The 26,037-nt window shown below is 54.4% G+C and overlaps 2 protein-coding genes across 3 annotated transcripts in view; one reads left to right on the top strand and one right to left on the bottom strand.

Moving 5' to 3' along the window:
- Window positions 1–11,306: 11,306 nt before the first annotated feature.
- HES2 (hes family bHLH transcription factor 2) lies at window positions 11,307–16,007 on the bottom strand. The gene is made up of 4 exons (XM_019804472.2): window positions 15,592–16,007; window positions 15,410–15,505; window positions 15,036–15,135; window positions 11,307–14,950 (listed from the first exon to the last, which is right to left on the bottom strand). Exons 1-4 carry the CDS (start codon window positions 15,634–15,636, stop codon window positions 14,694–14,696), a joined length of 498 nt encoding a protein of 165 aa, XP_019660031.2. The 5' UTR covers window positions 15,637–16,007; the 3' UTR covers window positions 11,307–14,693.
- A 5,032-nt stretch (window positions 16,008–21,039) lies between these two features.
- ESPN (espin) overlaps window positions 21,040–26,037 on the top strand; it is a 38,008-nt gene continuing 33,010 nt past the window's right edge. Inside the window, exons 1-2 of one of the 2 annotated variants that reach the window (XM_034671151.1) lie at window positions 21,040–21,490; window positions 24,376–24,569. In XM_034671151.1, the coding sequence (XP_034527042.1) occupies window positions 21,197–21,490; window positions 24,376–24,569 (488 nt within the window). In that variant the 5' untranslated portion in view covers window positions 21,040–21,196. The remainder of the gene's footprint in view (window positions 21,491–24,375; window positions 24,570–26,037) is intronic. The other variant, XM_034671152.1, reaches the window with a different exon arrangement.

The following is a 26,037-nucleotide window of genomic DNA, read 5'->3' on the forward strand; positions in this document are numbered from 1 at the left end:
ATATCCAAAGGAAATGGAACTGTTTTTCTCAAAAAGAAACTCCCATGTTCATTGCAGCATTATGCACAATAGCCAAGACATGGAAACAGCCTAGGTGTCCACCGATAGGATGAACAGGGTCAAGAACAGGATCAAGAAAATGTCATATATATAAATTATAGATTATATATTGTAATTTAAGAAATATACACATACAATGGAATATTACTCAGCCTTTAAGAAGAGGGAAATCTTGTCATTTACAGCAGCATAGATGAGCCCGGAGGGTATTACGCTAAGTGAAATAAGCCAGACAAAGACAAATACTGCATGGTATCACTTACATGTAGAACCCTTTAGAAAAAAACACTGACCTCATAGAAACAGAGTAGAAAAGTGGTCACCAGGGCTGAGAGTTGGGGAAATAGGAAGAAGGTGGTAAAACGGTACAAGCTTTATTAAGATGAGTAAGTTCTGAGGATCTAATGTATATAACATGGTGCCTATAGTTGAGAACACTGTATTGTATAACTGAAATTTGCTAAGAATAAATGAAAAATAAATGACTCTGTTAGGAAAATATAAGTAGGTGGTAAAAGCTATAAAGAGGAACAAGGATATGACTGTCAGGAAAGTCAGGATAGTGGGTCCCTCCAATGGAAGGGAGAGTGTTGTCATCAGAGAGGGTGACGTGGAATGGGGAGAGTAGGGGAGCAGTCATGGTTCTTCTCTTGACCTGGGTGGTAGTGTACAGGTCCATCATTTTTTTAATGCTGTAACTGTAAGTTTTATGCTTTTTTGTATCTATTCTACATCACAACTTAAAAAAAAAAAACCCAATGGGGGGGCGCCTGGGTGGCTCAGTCAGTAGGAGTCCAACTCTTGATTTTGGTGTAAGTCGTGATCTCAGTGCTCAGCACAGAGTCTGCCTGTCCCTCTTCCTCTGCTCCTCCCTCTAGCCCTTGCATGCTCTCTCTCTCTCTCTAATAAATAAATAAATAAAATCTTTTTTTTTAAATGGTGTGTCTGGAAAGTGGGATTATGGACTTTTTTAAATAAAGATTTTATTTGAGAGAGAGAGAGCACAAGCAGGAGGAGGGGCAGAGAGGGAAAGAGAAGCAGACTCCCCGCTGAACAGGGAGCCCGATGTGGGGCTCTGTCCCAGGACCCTGGGATCATGACCTGAGCTGAAGGCAGACACTTAACAGACTGAGCCACCCAGGTGCCCCTGGGATTATGCACTTATTAAAAATATACACATATTTTAGGGAAGTAGTGAGTTGTGGTTATGGGCATGGATTAGGAAGTCAAATTCCTGCATTCATATCCTATCTCTACCAGTTGTATGGCCGTGGGCAAGTCACCTACGCTCTGTGCCCAGCTTGCTTCATCGGTGATGTGATCACAGTGTGATGAGAATAGAATAGATAAGAGATGAGAAGGACCAAGCGTGCTAACATATTGACTATTAGTATACTTCATTCCATTTGAAGTGTAATAAATATTCCCTAAACTGAAGGTGTGGCTCTTGTGCGTGCTTGAACTATAACCCAGAGCTGTGCAAAAGAAGCAGCCTAGGAAACACAGGGCGTGTACCCCCGAAACCGCCTGTGTGTACGTGAGCACAATTCACGGCCCCACACCTGGAAAGGGGTGAGGCAGAGACAGGGCAACAAGAGGCCGTGGGTCGGCAGAGGGCGGCTCTGGGAGCACCAAGTGTCACTGTTGTTGCCTCCTTCACATGGGAGAGCAGGGCCTCTGCGTAAACGCGGAGACCTTTCTGTCAGCCTCTGTCCTGAAGTCACATTAAGCTCATCCCTGGGGACCCTCAACCGGCTGGCAGAGTCAAGAGACCTTCTGAGACTGGACGAGAAGAGCTGCAGACAGAGGAGGGAGCCGACCAGAGAGAGAGGCAGCGTGATGTTCAGTCATGAGCCAGGGCCCTAGACCCTGCCTTGTAAGCCCCACTGTGTGGCCTTTCCGTGGCTCATGATCCATCTGTGCCTTGGCCCTCTGATTAGGAAACACGGAGGAACAATAGTACCTGCCCCACCCGTTGTTGGAAGGAGTACAGAAGTTGATAGAATAAACCACTTGGAATAGTGCCTGGCACAGAGAAAGGTCAACGTAAGGTTTCGTGAAGCAGCTGGTGAAGCCACGTTGCCCTGAGGACCTGGGGGGCTGCAGGGATCCTCTGACCAGATGGGATTCAGCCTTGAGCCAGAGCACTCCAACTGGGGTCCAGGAAGAAGACTCCAGCTAGTTCAAGCAGGGATCAGAACAAGAGAAGGACACCACAGGATTCTCCAGGGCCTGCCAGGTCCTCCTGGGTGTCAGGCACTGGACGCAGCCTGGAGGGGAGGCCCTGGCCCCTCTGTGCCCTCTGTCTTCTTCTAATGTCAGTACTGTTTAGCTGTTTTACTAAAGGTTTGTTGTTCCTCCTAGGAGAGGCTGGACATGTCATGATGATGCATCCTGTCCACTGCATTGAGTGGACAAGCCCCTCAGTCTTTTGCCAGCCGGAAACCTGCAGAGAGGGAAGCGTAGCCTCCGTTCACGAGGAGACCACCAGCATCTCAGGGAGGCTGCTTAGGGACCTCACTGGCATCCACCCCACCCCCAACACCTGTAAGATCAAGCCCTGGGGCTCGGACCCCACAGTGAACAACTCAGAAGTAATAAACCACGCATTTGAAAGCAGGAGCCATAATGCAAGAGGGCAAGCCAAGAGCAAATGGGTCATTATTTGGAGAAGTCACACAGAGATTCATCTTCCAAATGAAGCATTTAGAATCATCTCCACAACTTTAAGTAGGTCACGCTGTAAATCTACAATTAGAGCTATGGCCGGGTGCCTGCCCATTAATGTGTTAGTGAGAGGCGGTCTTCAAAGGGCCTTTCGCCTGTGAGACTTCCATTTCCTTCGGAGCCTGGCGGCCCTCGGTCGCTGGGTCTGAAGCTCTGTGGCTCCACCTAGGGGCCGAGTCCCCAAGCGCAACCTCCTTCACTCCGCCAGGCCCCAGCCTCGGCTCCACCCGCCTTCAGACCTTGCTCAAAATCAGAATAAACTTCCCCTTGCTAAAACTTATACCGGGAGCCCTGTGATGACAACAAAAGCCACTCAGCGTGAGGGAAATTCTATTTTTGTTGCACACATGATAATAAAAAACTGAGGTATAATTACAGTTTCTCAAAGGCCCTGGAGGAAAATGATGCAGGTTTCATGCATCGCGTAACTGCTGTACGAAGAGTCAAAGGGCCCTTATTTCCTGGAGATGCTTAAACCGGGTCTCACGCGAACGTGTGAGTGGTTAAGAACCCCGGAGGGGGCAGCTCCCGGGCTCCCAGCCCCACCCCTGCAGAGGCTGCTCTCTGCCGGTGAACAGGCTCCCCAGAGAAGGGACTGCTTTCTAACTGAGCTGTCCCCTGGTGAGAGATTCGGGTGACACCGCCAAAGGCTCATCTAAATGCCCAGGTCACTGAAGGGACAGAACCGCTTTTATTCCTCAGTGGTAGTAACACAGGTGGATTTTGTATCTGTGTGAGTGTCCTGAAGGGGAGGGTCGTTTCATAACTGGTAAATGAAGGGTACCTAGTTTGGTGAAGAGGTTAAAATGAAGGGACCTGGAGCCCTGCAGCGTGAACACACCTTCAGGTACCTACTAGCTGTGTGGCTCTAGAGAGGTCGCTTGACCCCTCTGTGCTTCAGTTCCTCATCTACAAAATGAAGGTAACCGTGTACACCTGGCAGGCTTTGTATGAGGATTAAATGAGTTAACACGTAAAAATCATTGAGAGTAGTGCCTGGTGCATGGGAAGAGCTCCATAAATGGTCGTTGACATTATGACTAATTAATGACGATTCTCATCCACCCAACAATTACTTATTGAGCACCTTCTGCATACCAGGCTATGGGCTAGGCACCACCATCACACCTATGATACCACACAATACAGAAACCATCTAGATATTTATAAGTAAAGCACACATGCAGAAAAAATGCACGAATCGTAATTGTACAGTTGATTATCAACTTATAATTATAAAATATAATTTTATATAGGGGCGCCTGGGAAGCTCATTCGGTTAAGCGTCAGCCTTCGGCTTGGGTCGTGATCCCAGGGTCCTGGGATCGAGCCCTGCGTCGAGCTCCCTGCTCAGTGGGGAGCCTGCTTCTCCCTCTGCCCTTGTCTGCCACTGCCCCTGCTCGTGATCTCTCACTCTCTCTGTCAGATAAATAAATAAAATCTTAAATTAAATCAAATATAATATAATTTTATATTAATTATATAATAAATAACTATAATTTATTACACATAATTATAATAAACAATAATTATAATTTTATGTTAATTATAAAAGAAATACACCCATTAACCCCCCAGACTGTGAATGACAACCTCTCCAGCACCCAGAAGGCTCCCACCTGTCCTCTCCTCCTTGGTAAAGGCGATCGCCGTGCACAATGTCAAGTGTGGCAGGTGGCCGTGGTTACTGCTGGGAGCAGTAGTCAGCTTGTGTTTGTTGCTGTATCGTTATCCCATCACGTGAGCGTACACGTTCTTTACGTTTCCAACTGGAAGTTTCACAAACGCAGTGTCCTCACTCCTCACAGTTCCTAGACCATCGTCCTCTGGCTCTCAAGTCCACCGAGTATGCGGCCATTACCAGCCCTGTTGCAGCCTTCTGGTCACCAAGAGGTCATGGCCCTGCATCCTTTGACAGATACACTAAGCCGTTCCCTCTCCTGTCTGTTCTTCAATGCGTTCCATCTGTCCTCTGCTTTTTTCCCTCTTTTCCCACCCTCTTTTGGATTGTGGGGGGTTTTGTGTTTATTTGTTTTTTGGTTTTTTTTTTTATGATTCCACATCACCTACACGTTTTCTCTTCTTATCTACACCTGTCCCCAGTGTGTGCTCTGTGCACCCCTGGAGGTCCCTGAGAACTTTCAGGGGGCCTGTGAGATCAAACCTATTTTATAATTACACCAAAATATTATATTTGTCTTTTTCATTCTCATTCTTTCACAAATATACAGGGTTTTTCCAGAGGCTACCCGATGTGTGATGAAACTATATAAGGAAATCAGTCAATATTTGGAAGATCTGCATAACTCAGGGGACCGATATTTTTCCAAAGACTAATGCGTGATGTTGCATAATCACACATGGGTATAAGACCCGTTCGAAATGCCAGAGAGGGCGCCGGGCTGGCTCAGCTGGTGGAGCGTGTGACTCTTGATCTCAGGGGTGTGAGTTCAAGCCCCACGTTGGACATAAAGCTTACTCAAAAAAAAAAAAAAAAAAAGCAAAGCCGGATTTATCAGTGGAGTTCAGTATAACAGAGCATGGAACCATCACTATGGTTTGGGATTCCACCTTTAAGGGGCCAGCACATGCTGAGTTTTGGCATAGTAGCAAAGAAAAATATCCACAGTTTTCTGAAAAGACTATTAAAATATTAAAATACTCCTCCTTTTTCCAACTATGTATTTATGTGTGTTTTCACATGCTTCCACTGAAACAAAAGTATCACAACACATTGAGCGCAGAAGGAGCCAGGAGAATCCAGCTGTCTTCTATTAATATCTTAGCACAGAGATTTGCAAAGCTGTGAAGCAATGTCACTCTTGCCTCCAAAGTTTTTGTGTCAAAAAATATATTTCTTATTGAAAATAAGTTGTATGTGCTAACATATAATGCATATATTTGTTGTTTTTAGTGAGTTGATACATAAAGTTTTAAAATTTCTTTTTAATTTCTAACAGAGTAATATTAGTAGATATAATCCACATAAAGCTGATTTTATTTTATTTTATTTTTTAAGATTTTATTTATTTGACAGAGAGATACACAGTGAGAGAGGGAACCAAGCAGAGGGAGAGGGAGAAGCAGGCCTCCCACAAGCAGGGAGCCCTACGTGGGGCTTGATCGCAGGACCCTGGGATCATGACCTGAGCCAAAGGTAGACGCTTAACGACTGAGCCACCCAGGCACCCCCATAAAGCTGATTTTAAAACGTCTTCCATGGGTGCCTGGGTGGCTCAGTTGGTTAAGTGTCCAAATTGGTTTCAGCTCAGGTTATGATCTCGGGGTTGTGAGATCGAGCTCCGAGTCAGACTCTGTGCTCAGTGGGGAGTCTGCTCAAGATTCTCTCTCTCCCTCTGCCAGTCCCTCTACAACCGCCCCAGGCATGTGCACTCTCTCTCTCTTTCAAATAAATCTTTTAAAAATAAAAAATAATAAAAATAACAAAATATAAAACATCTTCCAGCAACGGTTACATTAGCAATGATATACCAAGTGGACCAGTTTCCTAGGGCTGCCATAACAAAGGACCACAAACTGAATGTTTTAAAACAATAGAAATTTATTTTCTCACGGTTCGGAAGCCAGAAGTCCCAAATCAAGGTGTCAGCAGGGCCACTCTCCCTCTGACGGCTCTAGGGAAGAACTTTCCTCGCCTCTTCTAGCTTCTGGTTGCCCCAGGAGTTCCTCGGCTTAAGGCTGCACCACTCCAACGTCTGCCTCGTCTTCACATGGCCATCTTCTCTCTGTGTCCTTATTGTCCTCTCCTTGTCTCATCAGGACACCAGTCACTGGATTCAGAGCCCACCTTAATCTAGTGTGACCCACCTTCACTTCATTACACCAGCAAAGATCCTATTTCCAAATCAGGTCACGTTCTGAGGTTCCAGGAAGACATGAGTTTTCAGGGGGACACTACCGAACCCACTGCAATTAATACATTACTGGAAAGAAATGCCCTAAGCAGTGCGATATATCAGGAAGTAAAGTGATGTGGTGGGAGCAGAAATGAGGGAAGGTGAACTGGCCTCACCCCTGCAGGACACGAGGCCCTCTGGACCTGCCCTGCCTCCCCTCCTGGCCATGAGGCTAATAAACGAGGTTAAGTTATTCCGGAGCCTGGCTGAGCCGTGCTGGACCTGGTGACAGAGGACAAGGGCCACAAGCCGAGAGCTGCAGGTTCTAGAGAGAACACATGGGAGGAGATCCCACGTGCCCAAAGGGGGTGGACACAGTTGGTTAAGGGGGCAGGTATTGCTTTGGGATCATCGTCCCAGGACACTGGCTTTATCACACCGGCATTTATACATTGAGATGGGGTGGTCGTGGGGCTAAGGTGGCTCTTCGTGACATGGTGAGGTGATGGCTCCCTCTAAGGAGTGCCAGGTGTGCCTAAAAGGTTCAGAGAAGGGGCCATGCTACCATGGACACACTATGTAAGGCTGGAAAGAGCCCCAGATGAGTAAGCTACTTAGGAGGACCCATAGGACACACGTTTATCAAATTAGTAAGGGAGGCAAGGTGAAGGTGCCCCAGCATCCCTATGAGGAATTTGCCATGGCAGGGGTAGGGTCACTGCCATCCCGGCATGACACGGACTCCAAAACCGCAGAGGCCTGAGGGCAGCACTGACTTGTCAGAAGCCAGGAGATCAGAATGATTGTAATGAGAGGCAGAGACAAGGTGGCAGCCGGGGACGCCTGATCCGTAGAGAGTTACGGTGACAGCTGTGAAAACTCAGCATCTTAGGGGGCAAAACAGGCAGCCAACGAGGGGACTGCCCGGCCTGTACAAATAGAAGAAATTAAAGATGCTCACCAGAGACTATGGCAATGGCCCCAATACAAGTAATGAGTCCTTGCCTGCCTTCCATGACCTGAGACCATATTTGGATCTGGAACCCACTGACGGAAGAAAGCCTGGGACACCAGGACCTCGAGACACAAAGCAAATGTACAGGGTAATGATTCTCAGACTTCCACCAAGGAACCAATGGCACTTACTTGGATAGCTGTGCGCTAGGGGAAGTGTAATACGTGAAAATTTCCTGGACCATCGGACACGGAGTCCATGTTCACATGGATCCTTGAAGATCCAAAGTGTCATCACACATCCCCCTTTGGGTGGGGACACGATGGAGGCCAGGGCATCAGTAGATTTATGGTCCTGTCTGGCTCACAATGGGTCCACTAAGTGTGTGAACACAGTGGTCATTTCTCTGGTCCCCCAAAGTATAATCAGAATATAGAAACTTGGGGGGCACTTGGGTGGCTCAGTCATTAAGCATCTTCCTTCAGCTTGGGTCGAGATCCCAGGGTCCTGGGATCAAGCCCCACATCGGGTTCCCTGCTCGGCGGGAAGCCTGCTTCTCCCTCTCCCACTCCCCCTGCTGTGTTCTCTCTCTCTCTGTCTCTCTGCCAAATAAATAAATAAAATCTTAAAAAAAAAAAAGAATATAGAAACTTGATATTTGGTACAGCCCCTAATTCTGTGGCCTGTGGGGCAGGACCTATCATAGTGGGGAAGGTCAAGTGCAAACCTCTAGATCAGCAATCTCCTGGGCTTTATATATTTGCACCTAACCTATGGGGAAGCAGTATTACGATGTGTGAATTATAAGAACACAGAATGGTGCGACATGGGACAGCCTGTCACTTTGGTTTTGTTTGCGCACCTCTATACATGTCACAGAATCCTTCTGTACTTGAGCCAAACATGACAGAGTCATATTAATGAGGTTGGGAAAGTGAAGGACTCAGTAGAATATGCTTTTAAGCTGGAATTAAAGAAAAGCCAAAGGGAGATAAAAGAGATGCAAAAAAGAGGAATGAAAGCATTTGTGGGGAAAATATTGTCCTTTAATTGAATGCCCTCCCATGCCATCCTGTGTTTAGAAGTGAAGCACTGTCACACGTCTCTCCGTGCATATCATTTTCTTAAGTAGAGCGCTAATTTTGGAATAGAAGGGCAGTCAGCATCTGCTGAATCATCAGTACGTGTACCAATAATCTGCTGAAGTTATCATTAAATTGCAAATTCTTTCTTTCTTTCTTTCTTTCTTTCTTTCTTTCTTTCTTTCTTGTGAACTATACACCCAACATGGGCCTTGAACTCAAGACCCCAAGATCGAGGCTCCACTGAGCCTGCCAGGAGCTCCTTTTTTCTTTTCTTTTCTTTTTTTTTTTTTTTAAGATCTTATTTATTTATTCGACAGAGATAGAGACAGCCAGCGAGAGAGGGAACACAAGCAGGGTGTGGGAGAGGAAGAAGCAGGCTCCCAGCAGAGAGGCCTGATGTGGGGCTCGATCCCAGAACGCCGGGATCACGCCCTGAGCCGAAGACAGACGCTTAACCGCTGTGCCACCCAGGAGCCCCTCTTTTTTTTTTTAACAAATTATTTTTTTAATGTGAAAACCTCTGAGAAAACTGGACAGCTACAGACAGAAGAATGAGACTGGATGCCTTTCTCACACCACACACACACATAAACTCACAATGGATTAAAGACCAAAATGTGAGACTTGAAACCATAAAACTCCTAGAAGAAAACACGGGCAGTAATCTCTGTGACATCAGTCATAACATTTTTCTAGATCTGTCTCCTCAGACAAGGGAAACAAAAACAAAATTAAACTATTGGGACGACATCAGTATAAAAACTTCTGCTCAGCAAAGGTAACCATCAACAAAACAATAAGGCCACCTACTGGATGGGAGAAGATATTTGCACATGATACATCTGATAAGGGGTTATATCCAAAATATAGGGAGAACTTATACAACTCAACATCAAAAAACCAAATAGTCTGATTAAAATAGGCAGAAGATGCAAAAAGACTTTTTTTAAAAAATATTTTATTTATTTAACAGAGAGAGCGACAGCCAGTGAGAGAGGGAACACAAGCAGGGGGAGTGGGAGAGGAAGGAGCAGGCTCCCAGCGGGGGAGCCTGATGTGGGGCTCGATCCCATAATGCCGGGATCACGCCCTGAGCCAAAGGCAGACGCTTAACAACTGAGCCACCCAGGCACCCCCGAAAAGACATTTTTCCAAGGAAGGCATACACATGGCCAACAGACACAAGAAAAGATGCTCAACATCACTAATTATCAGGAAATGCAATCAAAACCACAATGAGACATCACATCACACCTGTCAGAATGGCTGGAGTAAAAAAGACAAGAAACGACAGGTGTTGGCAAGGATGTGGAGGCAAAGGAACCCTCCTGTGCTGCTGGTAGGAATGCAAATTGGTGCAGCCACTGTGGAAAACTGTAGGGAGGTTCTTCAAAAAATTAAAAATAGAATTATCATGATCCAGTAACTCCACTACTGGTATGTACCCAAAGGAAACAAAAACTCTAATTTGAAAAGACGTGTGCACCCCTATGTTTACTGCAGCATTATTTACAATCGCTTAGATGCAGGAGCTCCCCAAGGGTCCATGGATAAGGGTGACAAAGAAGAATAAAGATGTGGTGTGCGTGCGTGCGTGTGCGTGCGTGCGTGTGTATATACCACATATATAAATAGAACGCTACTCAGCCATTAAAAAGAATGAGATCTTGCCATTTGTGACAACATGGGTGGGCCTAGAGCGTACAATGTTAAGCAAAAGAAGTCAGAGAAAGACAAATACCATATGATTTCACTCATATGTGGAATCTAAAAAACAAAACAAATGAACAAAGAAAGAAAAAAAGAGACAAAAAAACCAGACTCCGAAATACAGAGAACAAACCGGTGCTGTCAGAGAGGAGGGGGCTGGGGTATGGGTGAAACAGATAAAGGGGGTTAAGACACTTACCATGATGAGCACTGAGGAGTGTACAGAATTGTTGAATCCTGTACTGTGCACCTGAAACTAATACCATGTGTCAATGATACTTCAATTTTTTAAAATGTCAAAAAAGGGGCGCCTGGGTGGTGCAGTTGTTAAGCGTCTGCCTTCGGCTCAGGGCGTGATCCCGGCGTTCTGGGATCGAGCCCCACATCAGGCTCCTCTGCTGGGAGCCTGCCTCTTCCTCTCCCACTCCCCCTGCTTGTGTTCCCTCTCTCGCTGGCTGTCTCTATCTCTGTTGAATAAATAAATAAAATCTTTTTTTAAAAAAAGTGTCATAAATGCAGTAAATGTTTGTGTAAATATAGATCTCGTAATATAATAGACTGTAGTGAACGGATGCAGCAAATGGAAGGCATTTACCTTGTTGTTGTCATTTGAGCCTCTGGATTCTTAAATTTGAGCATTGAGAGTCCATTCTGGATTTACCAGGAGGCTGAGGAAGCTCAAGCTCGGATCTGCTCCCAAGCAAGGGCATGACGTGGTAGAATGTTCTGGAACAGAGGAAAGGCCAGGATTGTCACCAGGAAGTGTGTCTGATGAATGGCTTAAAGAGAGACCAAAGACAGGGACCTCAATCTGCAAGCACCACTAGTTTGACGTGACTTATTTTTTCACTCTGAATATTTATTTTCACACCAAGTCTGTATTTATAATTTTATATTAGAATGTATCCTCACGAAACCTGGATCTGCCTCTGATTTCTGAGGTCTAGAATGGTTCTTTGTTCTTTAAGAAGCCCTAGTCTCCCTCAGGTTTGTAATATACCAAGCCCCATGGTGGGTGGCTCTGGACGGAGCCTCCAGAAGAACCAGCAGTGGGCCTGTGCTCAGCTCCAAATCTCCTTCCTTCGCCCGCAGGCCAGGGAACCCTGCCTCCCAAAGCAGGCTCCTGTGACCAGCCGCCGGGACCCTGCTCCCTCCTGCCCCTGGATGGATCTCAGTGACAAGACACCACACATGCACATGGGGCGTGCCCATTAAGTGCCTTTCTCACGCCCTTGAAACCATTCAAAGTTTAATTACAGTTGCCTGAAGCACCTGGGGCTTTGCCAGGGCCTCTCAAAACCCAGAGTGAAACTAGTAGTTCACTGGGAACCCTCAGTGGGTGGCAGCCTTCTCCTCCTCATCACATGCCCAGGCAGCTCCCTGCAGGGCGGTCACCTGGCTGTGCCCGGACACACATGTGCAAGCGCGCGCGCGCGCACACACACACACACACACACACACATGAAAGTACTCAGTCAGTACCCCCGAGACACTGCCGCACTGGTAAGCAGCCAGGCAAGAAGTAAAACCAAGAGGAAAAAATGCCATTGGCTGGGTTAGCTCTTCTCTGGGACTTCTATAGTAACCTGGGGTGTTTTTTGAAAGTAAATACAGCCACATGTTGGTGTTTCAAATAGAAGGATGGTGGGGAAGCCCCCCTCGGTCCCACCAGTATCTCCAGAGTGGTCATCCCAAAGCATGATGGGGAGGGTCCTGCAGAGCTGCAGATTTCTCCAGACATTCCCCACAGGCTATGTTCATTCTGATCCTATTAGAGAAACCAGTGGGAGACTCATTGGCAGAGTCTGGGCGTCACAGGCAGAACAGAGCAATTTGCAAATGTTTATTAAAGGAGACCTCCTTGGCAACCTGCTCTTTATCCTCGCCCCTGGAAGCGAGATTTGACCTCTTCAAATTAACTGGCGCCGGGGGGACATGTGGGGTTTGGCCCCAGCCTGAGTTTCCCAGACAGCTCTGTGCTCTGGTCATTGGATCATTTCACCCACTGGTTTATGAGAGACACAGGAGCCTTTTCTCCAACCAAGCGTGATAACCAGACAGAGTTCGAGAGTTAGATCAGTCATGGGACCATAGCAGAGAGGGCATCATGAGAGCTGACCAGTGGGCACGATGTGGGCCTTGTCAAAGCTCACGAAATGCCCCTGAGTGAGGCAGCCTCACGCCCACATAGAAAAAGCCTGCGCTGCCCTGTGCTCACCTTCTGAAACACCTGGGGAGGTGCCTGCAGGCGTCCGGTAGAGGAGGCCGGTGTTCTCCCTATTTCATAAGCCCAGCTTAGACCTTCTGGGCAACTCTTGCCCATCCCTGCTGGGAAACCAGCTTCTCGCCGTGGGCCCAGAACCTCACCCACCTGGTCATGCCTCAGCTCCCTGCCAGGGCCCGGCGGGCCGCCTGGTTCAGGTTTCCCTGGAACACCTGAGCCTGTGAGTCACTGGCCTGTCTACAATCCCATCCTCCCTGACTGCTTGTATTATAGCTTGATTGGAATCAGGGGCTTGGAAGCCAGAAGTGGCAAATATGACCCAACCGAGGAAAGGGGGCCTCAGTTTGGTCAGTTCTTACGGAGTTCAAAGCTGTTTGGAAAGCTCCTATTTATTAGGAAAAAGGAGTCTGCTCAGGGTGTGCCCAACGCGGAGTCCTTGACCCAATGAGGAAACTTGACATTATGTGGTGGGTGTGGGCTTGTGGGTTACCTGCCCCTCCTCCACTTGCTCCTAGCAGCTCGGGGGAGCAGGCTCCCACTCTCAGGAGCAGGGAAGCAAGCAGACACTGCTCTCTCTGCTCTCCACACCCTCCCCCACGTTTGTCCCCAGAGTACACAGGCTTTGGTGGAACAGATATTCAAATTGACATTAGGGACTGGGGGTGGGAGTTGAGGCAAAAGGGTTCAGTTCAGCTGTGGTCCAGCGACATCACCTGTTTGTTAGCTCATGATATCCGCCACCACGTGCTGAGTTCCCTGGGGACACAGAGGTAGGCTCAGCCCCAGCCCTGCCCTCCAGGAGCCTACGAGGACGCAGGACAGCACACCTGGCTGGGGGCTCCCCTGCTGTCTTAACATTGACTCCTTGGATAACGCCCACAGCTTCCCACCTCTGGCCGCCCAAATCAGTGCCCAGGTCACTAGAGGTTTTTGTGGCATAGCTGGATGGAGTGAACACCCCCACCCCGGCAGCTCCTCTTGTCCCTAGTGCCCTGGTCCCTTGCTCAGGATGTTGGACTGGGGACAGTTGGGAGTCCCAACCTCCCTCGAGTGCTCAGTGAACCCCGTGAACCAGAAGCATGACCAGCAGGCCTCAGGTGCCTTCTCCTGGGCACCCGTGACTGGGGGCCACAGGCCCCTCCCTGAGTCTCCTCAGACTCCCCTTGCTTCCGGGCGGAGGGACAAGAAATCTGAAGAACAAGCGGCTTATGGTAACCTGTCCTGACAAGTAGCAGGGAGCAGTTTGCAAGAGAAAACAGAGAAAGGTGTTTCCTGTTCCTTTACTTGCTGTTATCTGCAAGTAGATGGAATTTCTGCCGCTCCAGGACATAGGCCTGCTCACCTCACATTGGCACTGACTCAAGCTTCCTTGAGGCCACAGGGCACCGTCCTTCTTATCCCACCCCTTCCTCACACGCCAAGCCCCCCCTAGACTGCTGCGCGATACATAGGCGGTGACTGAATGCTTGGGGAAATAAGTCCTTCCCAAGGCCATCTTCCCATGCCTCCACCCCCAGCAACAGGGAGCCCTGGCTGCACCCTGTCCCTTTCAATGCAAGCGCAGGACAGGAGAGCCCGGGAGTGGAGGTGATGGCTGCCCGGCGCAGAGCCCCTCAGGCGGTTGCTATTGTGTGTCCAGAGGTGACCAAGCTGAGCTGTAAGGAGGCTCAGTCAGAATAGAGGGCTGCACCAGGTTCAGGTGAGCTCCTGGCCCAGGCCATGGGCTGCTGCCATTGCTGGGACAGGTGTGCGGGCTGCCCACACGTAGCTGGCGCAGTTCTAGAGCCACTCGCGGCAGCTGAGGAGGGGAGCTCCTTCCTTCCCCGGCAACCAGCGGCCCCCTTCTCCAGCTCAGATGCATGCAGGAGGTTGGGCTGCTCTCCCTATTTCCTCGAGCTGAGTCCGCAAGGCCTTCAGTCTGCCACACAGATCACAAACATCCAGGTTCCAGCCTGGTGGTAGGTGCCCAGCTGGTCCCTCGTGGCGGAAACAGCAGCCGACACCACGAGTTTCCTCAGTCTGCCCAGCGCTCCGGGTCTCTTGCAATCAGCAGGGTCCGTGGACTGGCGAGGGGGCTACCAGGGCCTCCAGAGGCCGGTGCCGCGGGGAGGCGCAGGCGGCGCGGGCGCAGGCGGGGGCGACGGGGAAGGCGCGGGAGGGCCGCAGGAATCCCCATCGCGCCCGCCATCGGGGGTGGTGCCGGCTGCCCTCCGCCGCAGGTGCTCCAGCAGGCGGGCGCTCACGGCGGGCTCCAGAACGCGGCAGGCCGGCAGCACGCGCGCCAGACGGGCCAGGCAGGCGCGGTAGCCCTCACCGTAGCTGTCCGAGGGCTCTGCGGACGGAGAGTGGGGTGAGGCGCGCGGTGGGATGCCGGGCGTCAGGCATGGGGCAGGGCTGGGGTGGGGCCGGTCACTCACCGGGCGCTGCCGCCGCGCAGGAGGACGCAGGCAGCTCCTGCAGGAAGCGCACGGTCATTTCCAGGATGTCCGCCTTCTCCAGCTTCGAGTAGTGGGAGCTCTGCGCCCGGCCACGAGGGAGGGGGGCAGAGACACGGACAAACGAGACAGATCTCCGGCAGACTGCCGTGAGCACCGATCTCTTGCCTGGGTGTCAGACGTCTGAGGCCGGGGCTGGGGAGGCTCCTCTCAGCCAGCCCCACTCGGGCTCGCCCCGGGAGCCTCGCGGAGCCCCCCCCCTCCGGCTCCTTGGGCAAGGGCCCCTCAGACCACCCGCCCTCCCCGCGCCGCTCCCCGGAGCCCCCACCCCGGCCCCCGAGGGCCCCGGCACCCACCTCCCTGCCCAGCAGCGGCAGAATGAGCCCCTTGAGCTGCCTCAGGCTTGCGTTGATACGCGCGCGGCGGCGCTTCTCCAGCAGCGGCTTCAGGCTCTGCGGACGGGCGCCGAGGCCGAGGTTACGCGGGTCGCGTCCGGGTCCCCGCCCCGGCCGCTCAGCCCTCACTCCCCAACTCCTACCTTGCGCAGCTCCGTCGGGTCCCCGGCTCTCCGAGGCAGCCCCATGCTGGGCGGGGAAGCGGCGCCGCTGCGGGCCCGGAGTGTGGGAGACCTGTGCCCGAGCTGACCCGGAGCGCAGACCCAGGACGGAGCGGAAGTCCCCCGCGCTGCAGGAGCCGGCGCCGGAGGGGTGCGCAGCACGCCAGCCACCCGGCTTTAAGGCGGCGGAGTCGCCCGCCCCGCCCCGCCCCATCCCTCCCCACGGAGTCTGGCTGCTTGCGGGTCCCACCTCCCGCCTTTGTTCCTCCGAGGGGTAGGGGCGGAATGGGGACGGCGGAGCCCCCCGGGGTGCCGCTCCTGGCCTTCGCATCGCATCTGCGGCGGGGTCGCTGGCCGGGGGCGCACCCCAGCAATTGCAGGGGTGTGTGTGGGCGCCATCGAAGCCTTGCCTGCTCTGAGCTTGCCCAGCCTGTCGTTCCTCCTCTACCAGCGCGGCCCTTGGAGCTCAGCGCCTCTTCTGAGCCCCGCCCTAGGCCGGGGCGCCCCGCCCGTCCGCAGAGCCTGAAGCCGCTGCAGGAGAAGCGCCGCCGCGCGCGTATCAACGCAACGCCGGACAGAGCCGCCGAGGCCCGGGCCTCAGTGAACCCCCACGTAGGTTTCTAGCCAGGGGAAAGGACTCCCGCGAGTAGCTCTGCGGACAGAAGGGCCGAGCTGGAAGAGGACACCGAGGCCCGGAGTAAAGTGCCGATTTGCTCGGGCCCTAGCTGCTGGGAACTGGCTGGTCGCTGAACTGCATGCCCTGGCTCCAGTCACTCCATAGAACCTTACAGCGGTTCATCAAGTTAGGAATCATTGGGTTCTCCCGTGCTCAGTTTTGGATGGATAAACTGACGCTCCGAGAAGACGAGGCAATCCAGGAGCCCTGGGCTCATTTTCATTTCCACTGGCTCCAGCTGCGGGTTCCTACCCGCGGGACAGTCGGAGCACACGTGATGAGCGAGGCGGGGCGGTCCTGGGTGCCCGCTCCCCGCTACCCGCCTCAGCCCCAGAGGTCCGCCGGGCCCGCCTCCGCGCCGCGTGGCCGTTGCTGTACCAAACTCCTGGGCGTCCCCCGCCCATCTGCTCGGGGCTGCCCTCCCCCAACCGGCTGGCGGGGCAACGGACAGCCCCGCGGCTGGCACTGCTGCCTGCGGGGCGGACCTATGGGCGGATGGTGGGCGGGACCCACCGAGACTGGCGGAGAGGTGGTACCCTGGCTCGGAGCCGATAGGCGCTGTCCAGGGTGCTGGACGGGATCCCCCCCGCTGGTACGCGCAAACCCCTCCTCCGCGCTACACCCTCGCTGCTGGCTCCATGTCCCCCTACTCCATGACCCCCAGCAGGGCCTGAGACGACCAGCATGGCTATTAGAAAGGGGCCCGGAGCAGTCGGGGTGACCGGGGCTCAGGCCACCCATCCCCGTCTGCGGCACTCAAAGCACCAACTGGCCACCATTTATGGACCACGTACTGCACGCCAAGAGCCTTTTAGGCCTCACGTCCATTAACCCCCATAACAGTCCTAATTATGAGAACAAAACATTCAACACATTTGGCCCAGCAAGGCCTGGGAATGCCTGAGCCCCTGTTCCCCTGGCATCATTGAGCCCAGAGTACTTATGGGCCAGCCTCCTCCAAGGTAATGAATTATTCTTTAAGGGCTCCGAAAAGGACTTCATGGATTCCTTAGTGGATCACTAATGCCTCACGTGCTTCCCGTCACCACACACACTGGCAGACTCAGCTCTGGGCCATGAGACCACCCTACACCAACGTCTGCTTCTTTGCTGAGAGACCCTGATGCTAGCTCCTGGGGGAATGGTCTGGGGAGAAAGATTCCTCCTAGAACATCCCTCTCCATGCCTGTGGACCCCTGGAGAGTGGGTTTGGGGGAGCAATCTCCCTTTTTGGTGCCAGTAACTCCAAATTTTAAATTTCTTCTCCATTTTCCCATTGCTGTGAAGGACTTTGACCAGGTGGTCCCACCTTTCCCTTCAAACCAAAGGAGGTTTTGCTGGTTAACTGGAGGAAGTATTATAATCAGGGAAACAGGTAAGAGAGCTGAGTGGGCAGAGTGTGGGGGTGCAGGCTTTAGGGAAGGGTACAGTGGGGACACACTCCACCCCTGGTCCCTGCCCTTGAGTGTGTGTGGGGGGAGAGGTCTGAATGGGGTGGGTGAATGGCCTGAGCCCAGCAGGGGGATGAGGGGAGTCCTCCTGGTGGGGATGGAGCTGAAATCTGGAGGAGACAGTGGAGGTGCTCTAAGCATTTGTGTCACCTCAGGCAAGATACATTAAAAAAATAGAAACAAACAAATCTCCTGGTGCCTCAGTTTCCCCAGCTGCAAAATGGGGACAGTGGTTATACCTCTCTCATAGTGTTGCCGTGGAGATTAAATATGCAGGTGAAGATGAAATTATTGGCTTTCGCTGTGGCCATTTGCATCACTCATTCTGTCTGCTAACGAAACGCGCACCACAGAAACCGAGGGGCAGACAGGGTGGGCACGCTACAAATGACAACCCCATCCCAGGTAAATACACCTCCATCTTGTCATCCATCCAAAGCAGACCCTGCTGTTCGGAGGGTGGCCTCAGGACCTGTCCGGGACCCACAGCAAATCCAAGCATTTGATCAGCTTTGCCGTCTCTACCAAGAAAGTTCCAGGCTGGTTCTCCTCACAGAACTCTCATGGAATCACAGCTACAAGACAGGCCAGTGGCTCGCAGAGTGGCCTTGTTTTTATCAGCATCTTCTGGAATGAGAACTTTCAGCTGCAGCTCACCCCCTCACCCGTGACCGAGGACTGAGGTCTCTTGGGAGCCTGGCACTGGAGACCAGAGACAATCCTGAGGCAACCAGGGAGGGAGCCCCTCTTGGACTGGCTTGGCCCCTCTGCCTCCCCACTTCTGAGCAGAGGTTTTGATGTGGACTTCTGTGCCTGGGGCCTTCTCCCTGCCCACCAGTTCCTACAGGGGCTCCCTGCTGCTTCCAAAACGTCTGCAGCATCAACTCACCCAACTGGTTGATTTTGTTTTGCTTTTTGAGCAAAGGAATGTCCCATACCTCCCTCCAGCTTTTGCAGAAAATGCACTTTGACTGTTGGGACTTTTTCCTGTTTCCCTGAAGCTTAGAGAAGGTGGGGATCCAGCAGAAGGCATTCCAGAGTCTGTCATACTCTGTCCCCTCCAGCTGTTGGGTAACAGGGAGGGACTTGAACTGTCACTGCTGGGACAAGGGAACAGTGGTAGAGGTAGCTGGTCTCGGTAGAACTGAGCCCTGCACTGGAGGGAGCCAAAGACCTGGCGAGGCCAGGGCATCTCCACTCTCATGCCTTGATGTTAAAACCCAGTTGAGAGTAAGATTTGCCTTTTCTAACAATAAATGCTTCTGTGTTTAGGTTCAAATACACACACACACACACACACACACACACACATGCAGGTGAGACAGCATAGTGTCTGGTGATCAGTAGGGATTCCATAAATATATAAATGTGTTCTTGTTGGCCTGGGTTCTCTAGGGCTACTGCAGGACCTGGTGGACCTGGGGAGCCTGGAAGACCTGGGTCTCAGCCTGAGTGTGGGCAGTGTTCTGAGAGGAGTCTGAGAGGATGGTCAGCAAGGACAGCTGCTCACAGGCAACCCATCCATGGAAGGAGAGGCTTGGGGTGTCTCTTCTGCCTTGCTGCCACATCACCCCCATCTGGCCCCCAAATGACAAAACCATGTGATACATGAGGGTGTCCAGGATCAGGGGAACCACCCTGGGAGTGAAGAACATGAGTTGCAAGGATGTTTAGTCACCAAGGAGGCACGGAGGAGGGGCACCAAAGACAAGCCGTTTTAGCTTTGTCTTCACAGCACCTCTGCCATGTGTAGGGCCCACGGTGCGCCTGCCACTGGGTGTACTAGAGAAGGGCAGCTCTAGTGGGCATCAAGAGCGAGCTGAAGCATGGAGGCTTCCAGGATAAGACACCTCCCTCCCCTTGTCCACAAACCACTGGGTAGGGGTCCCAGGCCCAGTTGTCACAGGTCCCATGGAGGGAGCAAGGCCGTTCTGGCCCTTTGGAACTGGGTGGCAGCCCACCAAGCCATGCAGGCACAGCACCTCTGGTTTACGGGGCATCTTGGAGCGCTGGAGGTAATTGTGCACAGCGCCACCAGGTGGCAGCCCCAGAATCCCGCACTGAGACTCCCACTATTCCTGGAAGCAGGTTCACTCCGTAGCATTTCTGCAGCTCAGGGCCTCCCTTAGCTGGGCCTAGCTGGGTGCTGGGTGAAACAGCCCAGGGCCCGGCCCTCACAAGTCTCCAGTGGGGAGGTGGGGGCGGGGGAGGAATAGGAAAGGAAGGACACAGGCCGTTTCAACTTCACAAGACGTGCTGACTGTGCTCCCACAGCCACGCAGCCCCCGCCTTCTGGCAGCTCCTCCTCCTGTCCAGTGACTGTGCCTCCCTGCAGCTCCCATGAAAGGCTTCCGGCTATGCAGGTAGGCTGGTTTGGTGCCTGTGTGTTCTCCCACCCCTCTCCTGTTCTGGAACAGTCCTGAGCCCTCAGGGGAGGGTCCTGGCCCTGCTCCCTGGGTGACTGCTCTGATACATCTCCCCACATTCCTACTTTCCCTTCTCCCTATTCGCCAGGCCCAGGCCCTCAAGCTCACCGTTGACTCCTCCCCGCCCCTCGACAGAGGCACTGGGTGCTCTCTGAGCCCCACAGCCTCTGGAGCCAGAAACCTGTGTCCCAGGTATTCCTGCCTTTTCCTCCTCTTTCTCCTGCCTCCAGGAGGCTGAGGACAGCTCTTGGGGTCTGGAGAACCCCAGAAGGCTGAGGGCCCAGCATCTGTTGCATGCACTTTGGCACAGACTCAGAGCCCCTCAGGAACTTGTTTGCCTGTTCCTGCCCCAGGATCTTTGCCCTTGCAGTCTGGCCTGCCTGGAATGCCCCTTCTTACCATTCAAAACCCAGCCTGCCACACCTTCTCAGATGGACCTTTCCCCGACCACCCACGTAGTCCTTACAGCTCCCTCTCTAACCCCATATTACTGTTCTGGTGACACTCGTCACTCTCGGGAATGGCAGTAATTGTTTGCTGGCTTGTGTCCCCAGCGCCTGGAACAGCATGCAGTGGACACTGCGTTGATGAATTAATTCGTTTGGGGGCTCTGCTCGCCAGCGCCTGGACGGCTCTCAAATTCGAACCGTTTGGCCTCCCTTCGCGGTCTCTATTTACACGTGAGCTAAATCAGGAGAGAAGTCCCTAGGCGTACTTGCCGTTGTCGCGGAAGTCCGGCCCCCGGCCGGCCACCCAACCCGCGGAGCGGCGCGGTGGGGGCGGGGCTGAGGCGGAGCGGGGGGCGGGCCCCAGGCTTAAGCCGGGCGCCCGCGGGAGCCCCCAGGCCCAGAGCGCGGCGGAGGCGGAGCGGAGCAGGCGAGGCGGTGCGGGGCAGAGACCGGGCAGGCAGCCGCTCCGCCTCCCCGAGCCGCAGGGATCCGACGGCCGCGCCGCGGGCTCTCCCGCTGCCCCAGGACAGGTGCATGGCTCCCGGGGGAACGCGCTGAGCTGGTCACGGCGCCGCGGGCGGCACCATGGCCCTGGAGCGGGCGCTGCAGGCGGCGCGGCAGGGCGACCTGGACGTGCTGAAGTCCCTGCACGCCGCTGGCCTGCTGAAGCCTTCGCTGCGGGACCCGCTGGACGCGCTGCCGGTGCACCACGCTGCCCGCGCCGGCAAGCTGCACTGTCTGCGCTTCCTGGTGGAGGAGGCCTCCCTGCCCGCCGCGGCCCGCGCGCGCAACGGCGCCACTCCGGCCCACGACGCTGCCGCCACTGGCCACCTCGCCTGCCTGCAGTGGCTGCTCTCGCAGGGCGGCTGCGGAGTGCAGGTGGGTCTGCGCCGCTCACTGGGCGCCCTGCGGCTTCCTCCCCAGGGGAGAGCTCTGGCCTAGAGCCCGGGTGGTTCCAGGGTGGGTGAGATGGGGTACCTCCCGACTGAACTTGCTTTTCAGCTCCTTCCCGAGGGCTGGGGGTGGGGTGGGTTCCCCAGGTCGAGAGTGCCTGGGGAAGGCGCCCCGGTAAGCCGGGGCCACGGTCGAGAGGGGCACTGGGTAATGGGGAGCCAGAGGGAATTGGGCTTACCTGCACGATTATTTAAGCCAGGACTGGGCGGGGGAGGGGGGGCGCGGAAGCAAAGCACTGATGCAGGGGAGTCCTAGAGAGTGGGCGGGGCACAGAATCAGAAGCCCAGGTCTTCTGGGATCAGGTCCGGAAGAGGGGTGGGCAAAGTCCTACAGCCCACCCCAGGCCCAGACGCAGGTGTCCCCAAGGCCAGGACATGGGTAGGGGTGATGGGCGTGGTAAATGGGGCCTCCCTGGGCCCTTAGCTGACCCTGGGACATCAGCACCTTCCTGCTTTCCAGCTGTGAGTTGCTTCTCCAGCCTGGCCTGAGTCCTCCTACCCTGGGACCCTACCTGGTCTCACTCAGTGGCCCCCAGGCTGATATAAACCTGGTCCCTCCTGAGCTGGAGCGGGAGGGGGGGCGGTGGCTCAGGCCCTGATGTGTAGCTCTCCTGTTGGCTCCTGCTGGCAATAGGGCATCCAGCAGGTACTAGGCCTAGGGATTCAGGCCTGATCTCCCGGAGCTGCCAGCCCGTGGGGGCAATGGGCAGCAACCCTGGGTACCATCAGGTGTTGCGGGCCTTGTGGTGAGGGGCGGTCAGGGAGTTAGTTGCTTGGGCGAGGTGGCAAGGGGCGAGTGACCTCTGAGGGGAGTCCTGGAAGATGAGAAGGAGGTGGGCCAGGTGCTGATCAAAGAGTTCTGAGCACAGGGAACAAGAAGTGCAAAGCCCCAAGGCGTACACATTCTTGTCCTGCGGCAGCATCAGCAGTATGGGCAAGGAGGAAGGCACTTATGGGGGGGGGGAGGGGTGAGAAGCCACCATAGGCTGGTTAGGAATTTGGATGACATCCTAGTTGTAGGGAAAAGCCACTGGAGGAAGGAACCGGAGCTGATTTTCCACTTAGGAAGACCACTGGGCTAACTGGATGGAGGAGAGGAGGCGGGGGTGACTCTGAGCTGGTCGGTTGTACCCTAAGGATGTCCAGACCCTATCCCCCCACTTCACCCTCAGGATGGCAAGGTCCCCCTTCTGAAGCTTCCTGGGAGATGGCTGATGCCTTATCTCCTGGCCTGCGCTGTTATCAGGACTTCCTGGCTCATGGTCCATGCCCATTCATTTGGGAGGTGGCATGCCTCCCTGAGCCCAGTGTCCAGACTGGCCGGAAGCCACCCCGGCCACTGAGGAGGACGTGAGGGAACAAGTGGCCTTGTGCCCAGCTTATCAAGACTCCCTCCCTTGAGCCCCAGCAAGCGAGGGTGCTGGGGGCGGAAGTGTGTGTGTGGGGAGGATGACCTCGATCCCCGCCCTGCTCAGCCCAGAGATAAGCAGCTTTAAGGTGCGGGCCACAGCATGTGAGGCTCCTGGGGCCTACACAGCTGTTGGAGCCTTGGGGGCAGTTCAGAGCACAAAGCCTGGGTCCTCTCCTTATTGCCCCCCTTCCGCAGATGTGTGGGCTCAGGGGAATAGACTGGGCGTTTCAGCACCCAGAGGAGTCCCAGTGTTGTCCTCAGCTGCCTGTGTGCGGCTCGCTCTGCCTCACCTTCTGGCTGCCTCCTTCCTAGCCCCACAGCCACCCCCATAGCCTGACTGACGACTTACTGGTTGTGGCCCCAGGCCCCTGTCCCCTCTGTCCCCTTTTCCTCTCTCCAGAGCCTCTGAGATCCACCTTCCTCAGGCTGCCTTGGCCACCCCGGTCCCCACAGTGCCTCTCTCTGGGCAGAGGGGCTTCCCTTCCCTGATCCTAGTAAACCATGCCCGCCCCCCACTGCTGCCCGATCCCCTTCCCTGTGCCGCTGCCCACCTCTCCATTATCCCACCTGCTAGGCTCTGGGAGCTCGCGGTGTTCCCGAACTAATACCCACTCACACATACCTTCCAGCCTTTGAGTCCAGACTCATGGGTTCTCTGTGATTCCCCTCCTTGCCCGAGTAACATACACGGCTCTTGCCAGCCCCCTCCTGCAACAGACACACACACCTGAATGGTCATGGATGACATATTTAGTACTTCTGGGCCCAGTCCTCTGGGGAGCCTGGGAAGGGGTCTAGCCCAAGCCTCTCCTCGGGGCTGCCTCTAGCCTACACCTACCACGGTTGGCTGACTGTCCAGGCCCTGCCAGCAGTACCCAGAAGCTTCTTCCTCCACAGAGAGAGAACACAGCCTGTTCCCTGGGCCAGGAGCAGGGAGTCTGCTGGGGCCCGGGCAGGGGCCATTTCCTGCACTGATGTTGGGTTATTGGAAGCCCACCAACCTGGAGACCTCTTTTCCCATGACACCTGGGGAGGGGAAGAGGGAGAGGAAGGGGCCAAGGGTTAGATGCAGGGGGTGCCCCCTGCAGTCCTGATGTTATCCGGGTATGGCCACAACAGCCCAGCCTTCTTGCCCCTTCTACCCTTGCTCACTCCTTCGGGGGTTCCCTGATCATCTGGGTGACAGTTGCCCCTGCAGGGAAGCCAAGCATGTCACGTCCTGAAAGCCTACTGTATGTGAGCTGTTCACAGTCATGACCTGCAGGCCTCAGGAAGCCCAGCACGGGTGGCATGGGTGTGGTTCAAAGAGGGTCAGTTAGGGGTCCAAGCACAGAACACCCTGTGGCTGGTAGGATGCAAGAAGGACAAGGCCTCAGGACTAATGGGCTCTCTTCCCACAGGACAAAGACAATTCTGGTGCCACAGTCCTGCACCTGGCTGCCCGCTTCGGCCACCCTGAGGTGGTGGACTGGCTACTGCGTCATGGCGGTGGGGATCCCACCGTGACCACGGAAACAGGCGCTCTGCCCATCCACTATGCTGCCGCCAAAGGAGACTTCCCCTCCCTGAGGCTTCTCATGGGGCACCATCCACAGTAAGGACAGCCCTCCTCACCTGTCTTCTGGGTGGTGCGGGCCCAGGCTCTGGGGAATGCCTGAAATCTGCCCCCCCAGCATTGCAGGTGACTTTCTGCTGCTGGGCCATCCCCGTGGCCAGAGGACCCGCTGAAACCGTTCCCTTCCTGGAAGGCTGCCCACGGCCGCTCGCCCTAGAGCTTTGCAAGCCGGCGCTCCCGTGCACAGCACGCAGCTGCGCCTGGAGGCCGGGCGAGCGGGCCAAGACCACCCGCTCCTCTCCAGGAAGCTAAGCCTGCAGCAGGCGGCTCTCTTGAGCTCTGGCCTGTGCCAACTTGCAGGACGATTCTAAATGAGGGTAGGAATGGGGCGCCTGGGTGGCTCAGTCCTTGAAGTGTCTGACTTCGGCTCAGGTCATGATCCCAGAGTTCCGGGACTGAGCCCCACATTGGGCTCCCTGCTCAGTGGAGACCCTGCTTCTCCCTCTGCCCCTCACCCCCTCGCCCTGCTCGTGTTCTCTCTCTCTCTCTTTCTTTCAAGTAAATAGATAAATACAAATCTTTAAATGTGGGGTGGGGTGTAAGAGTGAAGATATGGGAGAATTTCCTAAACCTTTGGTCAAGATGGAGGAGGAGCAGTAAAGGGAGAGGGCCGCCTGCCCAGACCCCCACCCCACCTCCTAGGCCCGCAGCCCTCTGACTGGGCCACCCAGAGAACAACTTGTCATTTCTGGTGGCCCCTCAGCCCACTCCCACTAGCAGGGGAGGTAGGGCCCCCAAACCTCCCAGGGTCCTCAGCCTGAATGGCAGGTCTGAGAAAGCAGGGGGGCTGGGAGCTCCCCAGGGTGGGGTGGGAGCATGGGGGGTAAGAATGGGGCTCGGTGCAGCTCAGAGAAGTCCTGGGAAGTCCTGGGGGAGGGAGGGAGCCAGGTCTTAGGTGCACCTGAGAGAAGAAGGGGTCCTGGGGGAGTCTTTGAGGGAGTGGGACCATAGTGGCCCCAGGGACCTGACAAACGGGGGCTCTGACCAGTGACCTTTGTCAGTCCAAGTGGGTGCCTGGGACATTAAGTGGTGACAGAAGACCGAGCCTCTGGAGGAGAGCAGCCACAAGGTAAGGGGGTCAGTCCTCACCTCCGGCTCCACGCCTGTGGGGGAGCCTGCTGGGCATGGGCTCCCAGGGAGCAGGCAGGAGGCCAGCCTGGCCCCACGGCCTTGTGGCAGGGTGGCTGCAGCCGGCAGCCTCTGTGGCCCAGGCACACGGGGGTGACGGAGGGCAGTCCTGAGAGCCCCCAGGCCAGGCTGCAGTCATCTTGCTGGGCAGGGAGCTCCCTGTTTGGTTAGTGGGAGCCCGCAGGTGTGCCTCCCAGGCCATTCCCACAGAGGCCACTCGGTGGCACTTTGGCCAAGTTCTTTGCTCTGTACAAGCCAGGGTTTGGGTCACTTCAAAAGCGGTGATTTAGAGTAAGAGGCCCCCCGAGATGCAGGCTCA

The sequence above is a fragment of the Ailuropoda melanoleuca genome, chromosome 11 (assembly GCF_002007445.2).
Source record: "Ailuropoda melanoleuca isolate Jingjing chromosome 11, ASM200744v2, whole genome shotgun sequence".
Taxonomy (NCBI): Eukaryota; Metazoa; Chordata; class Mammalia; order Carnivora; family Ursidae; genus Ailuropoda; species Ailuropoda melanoleuca.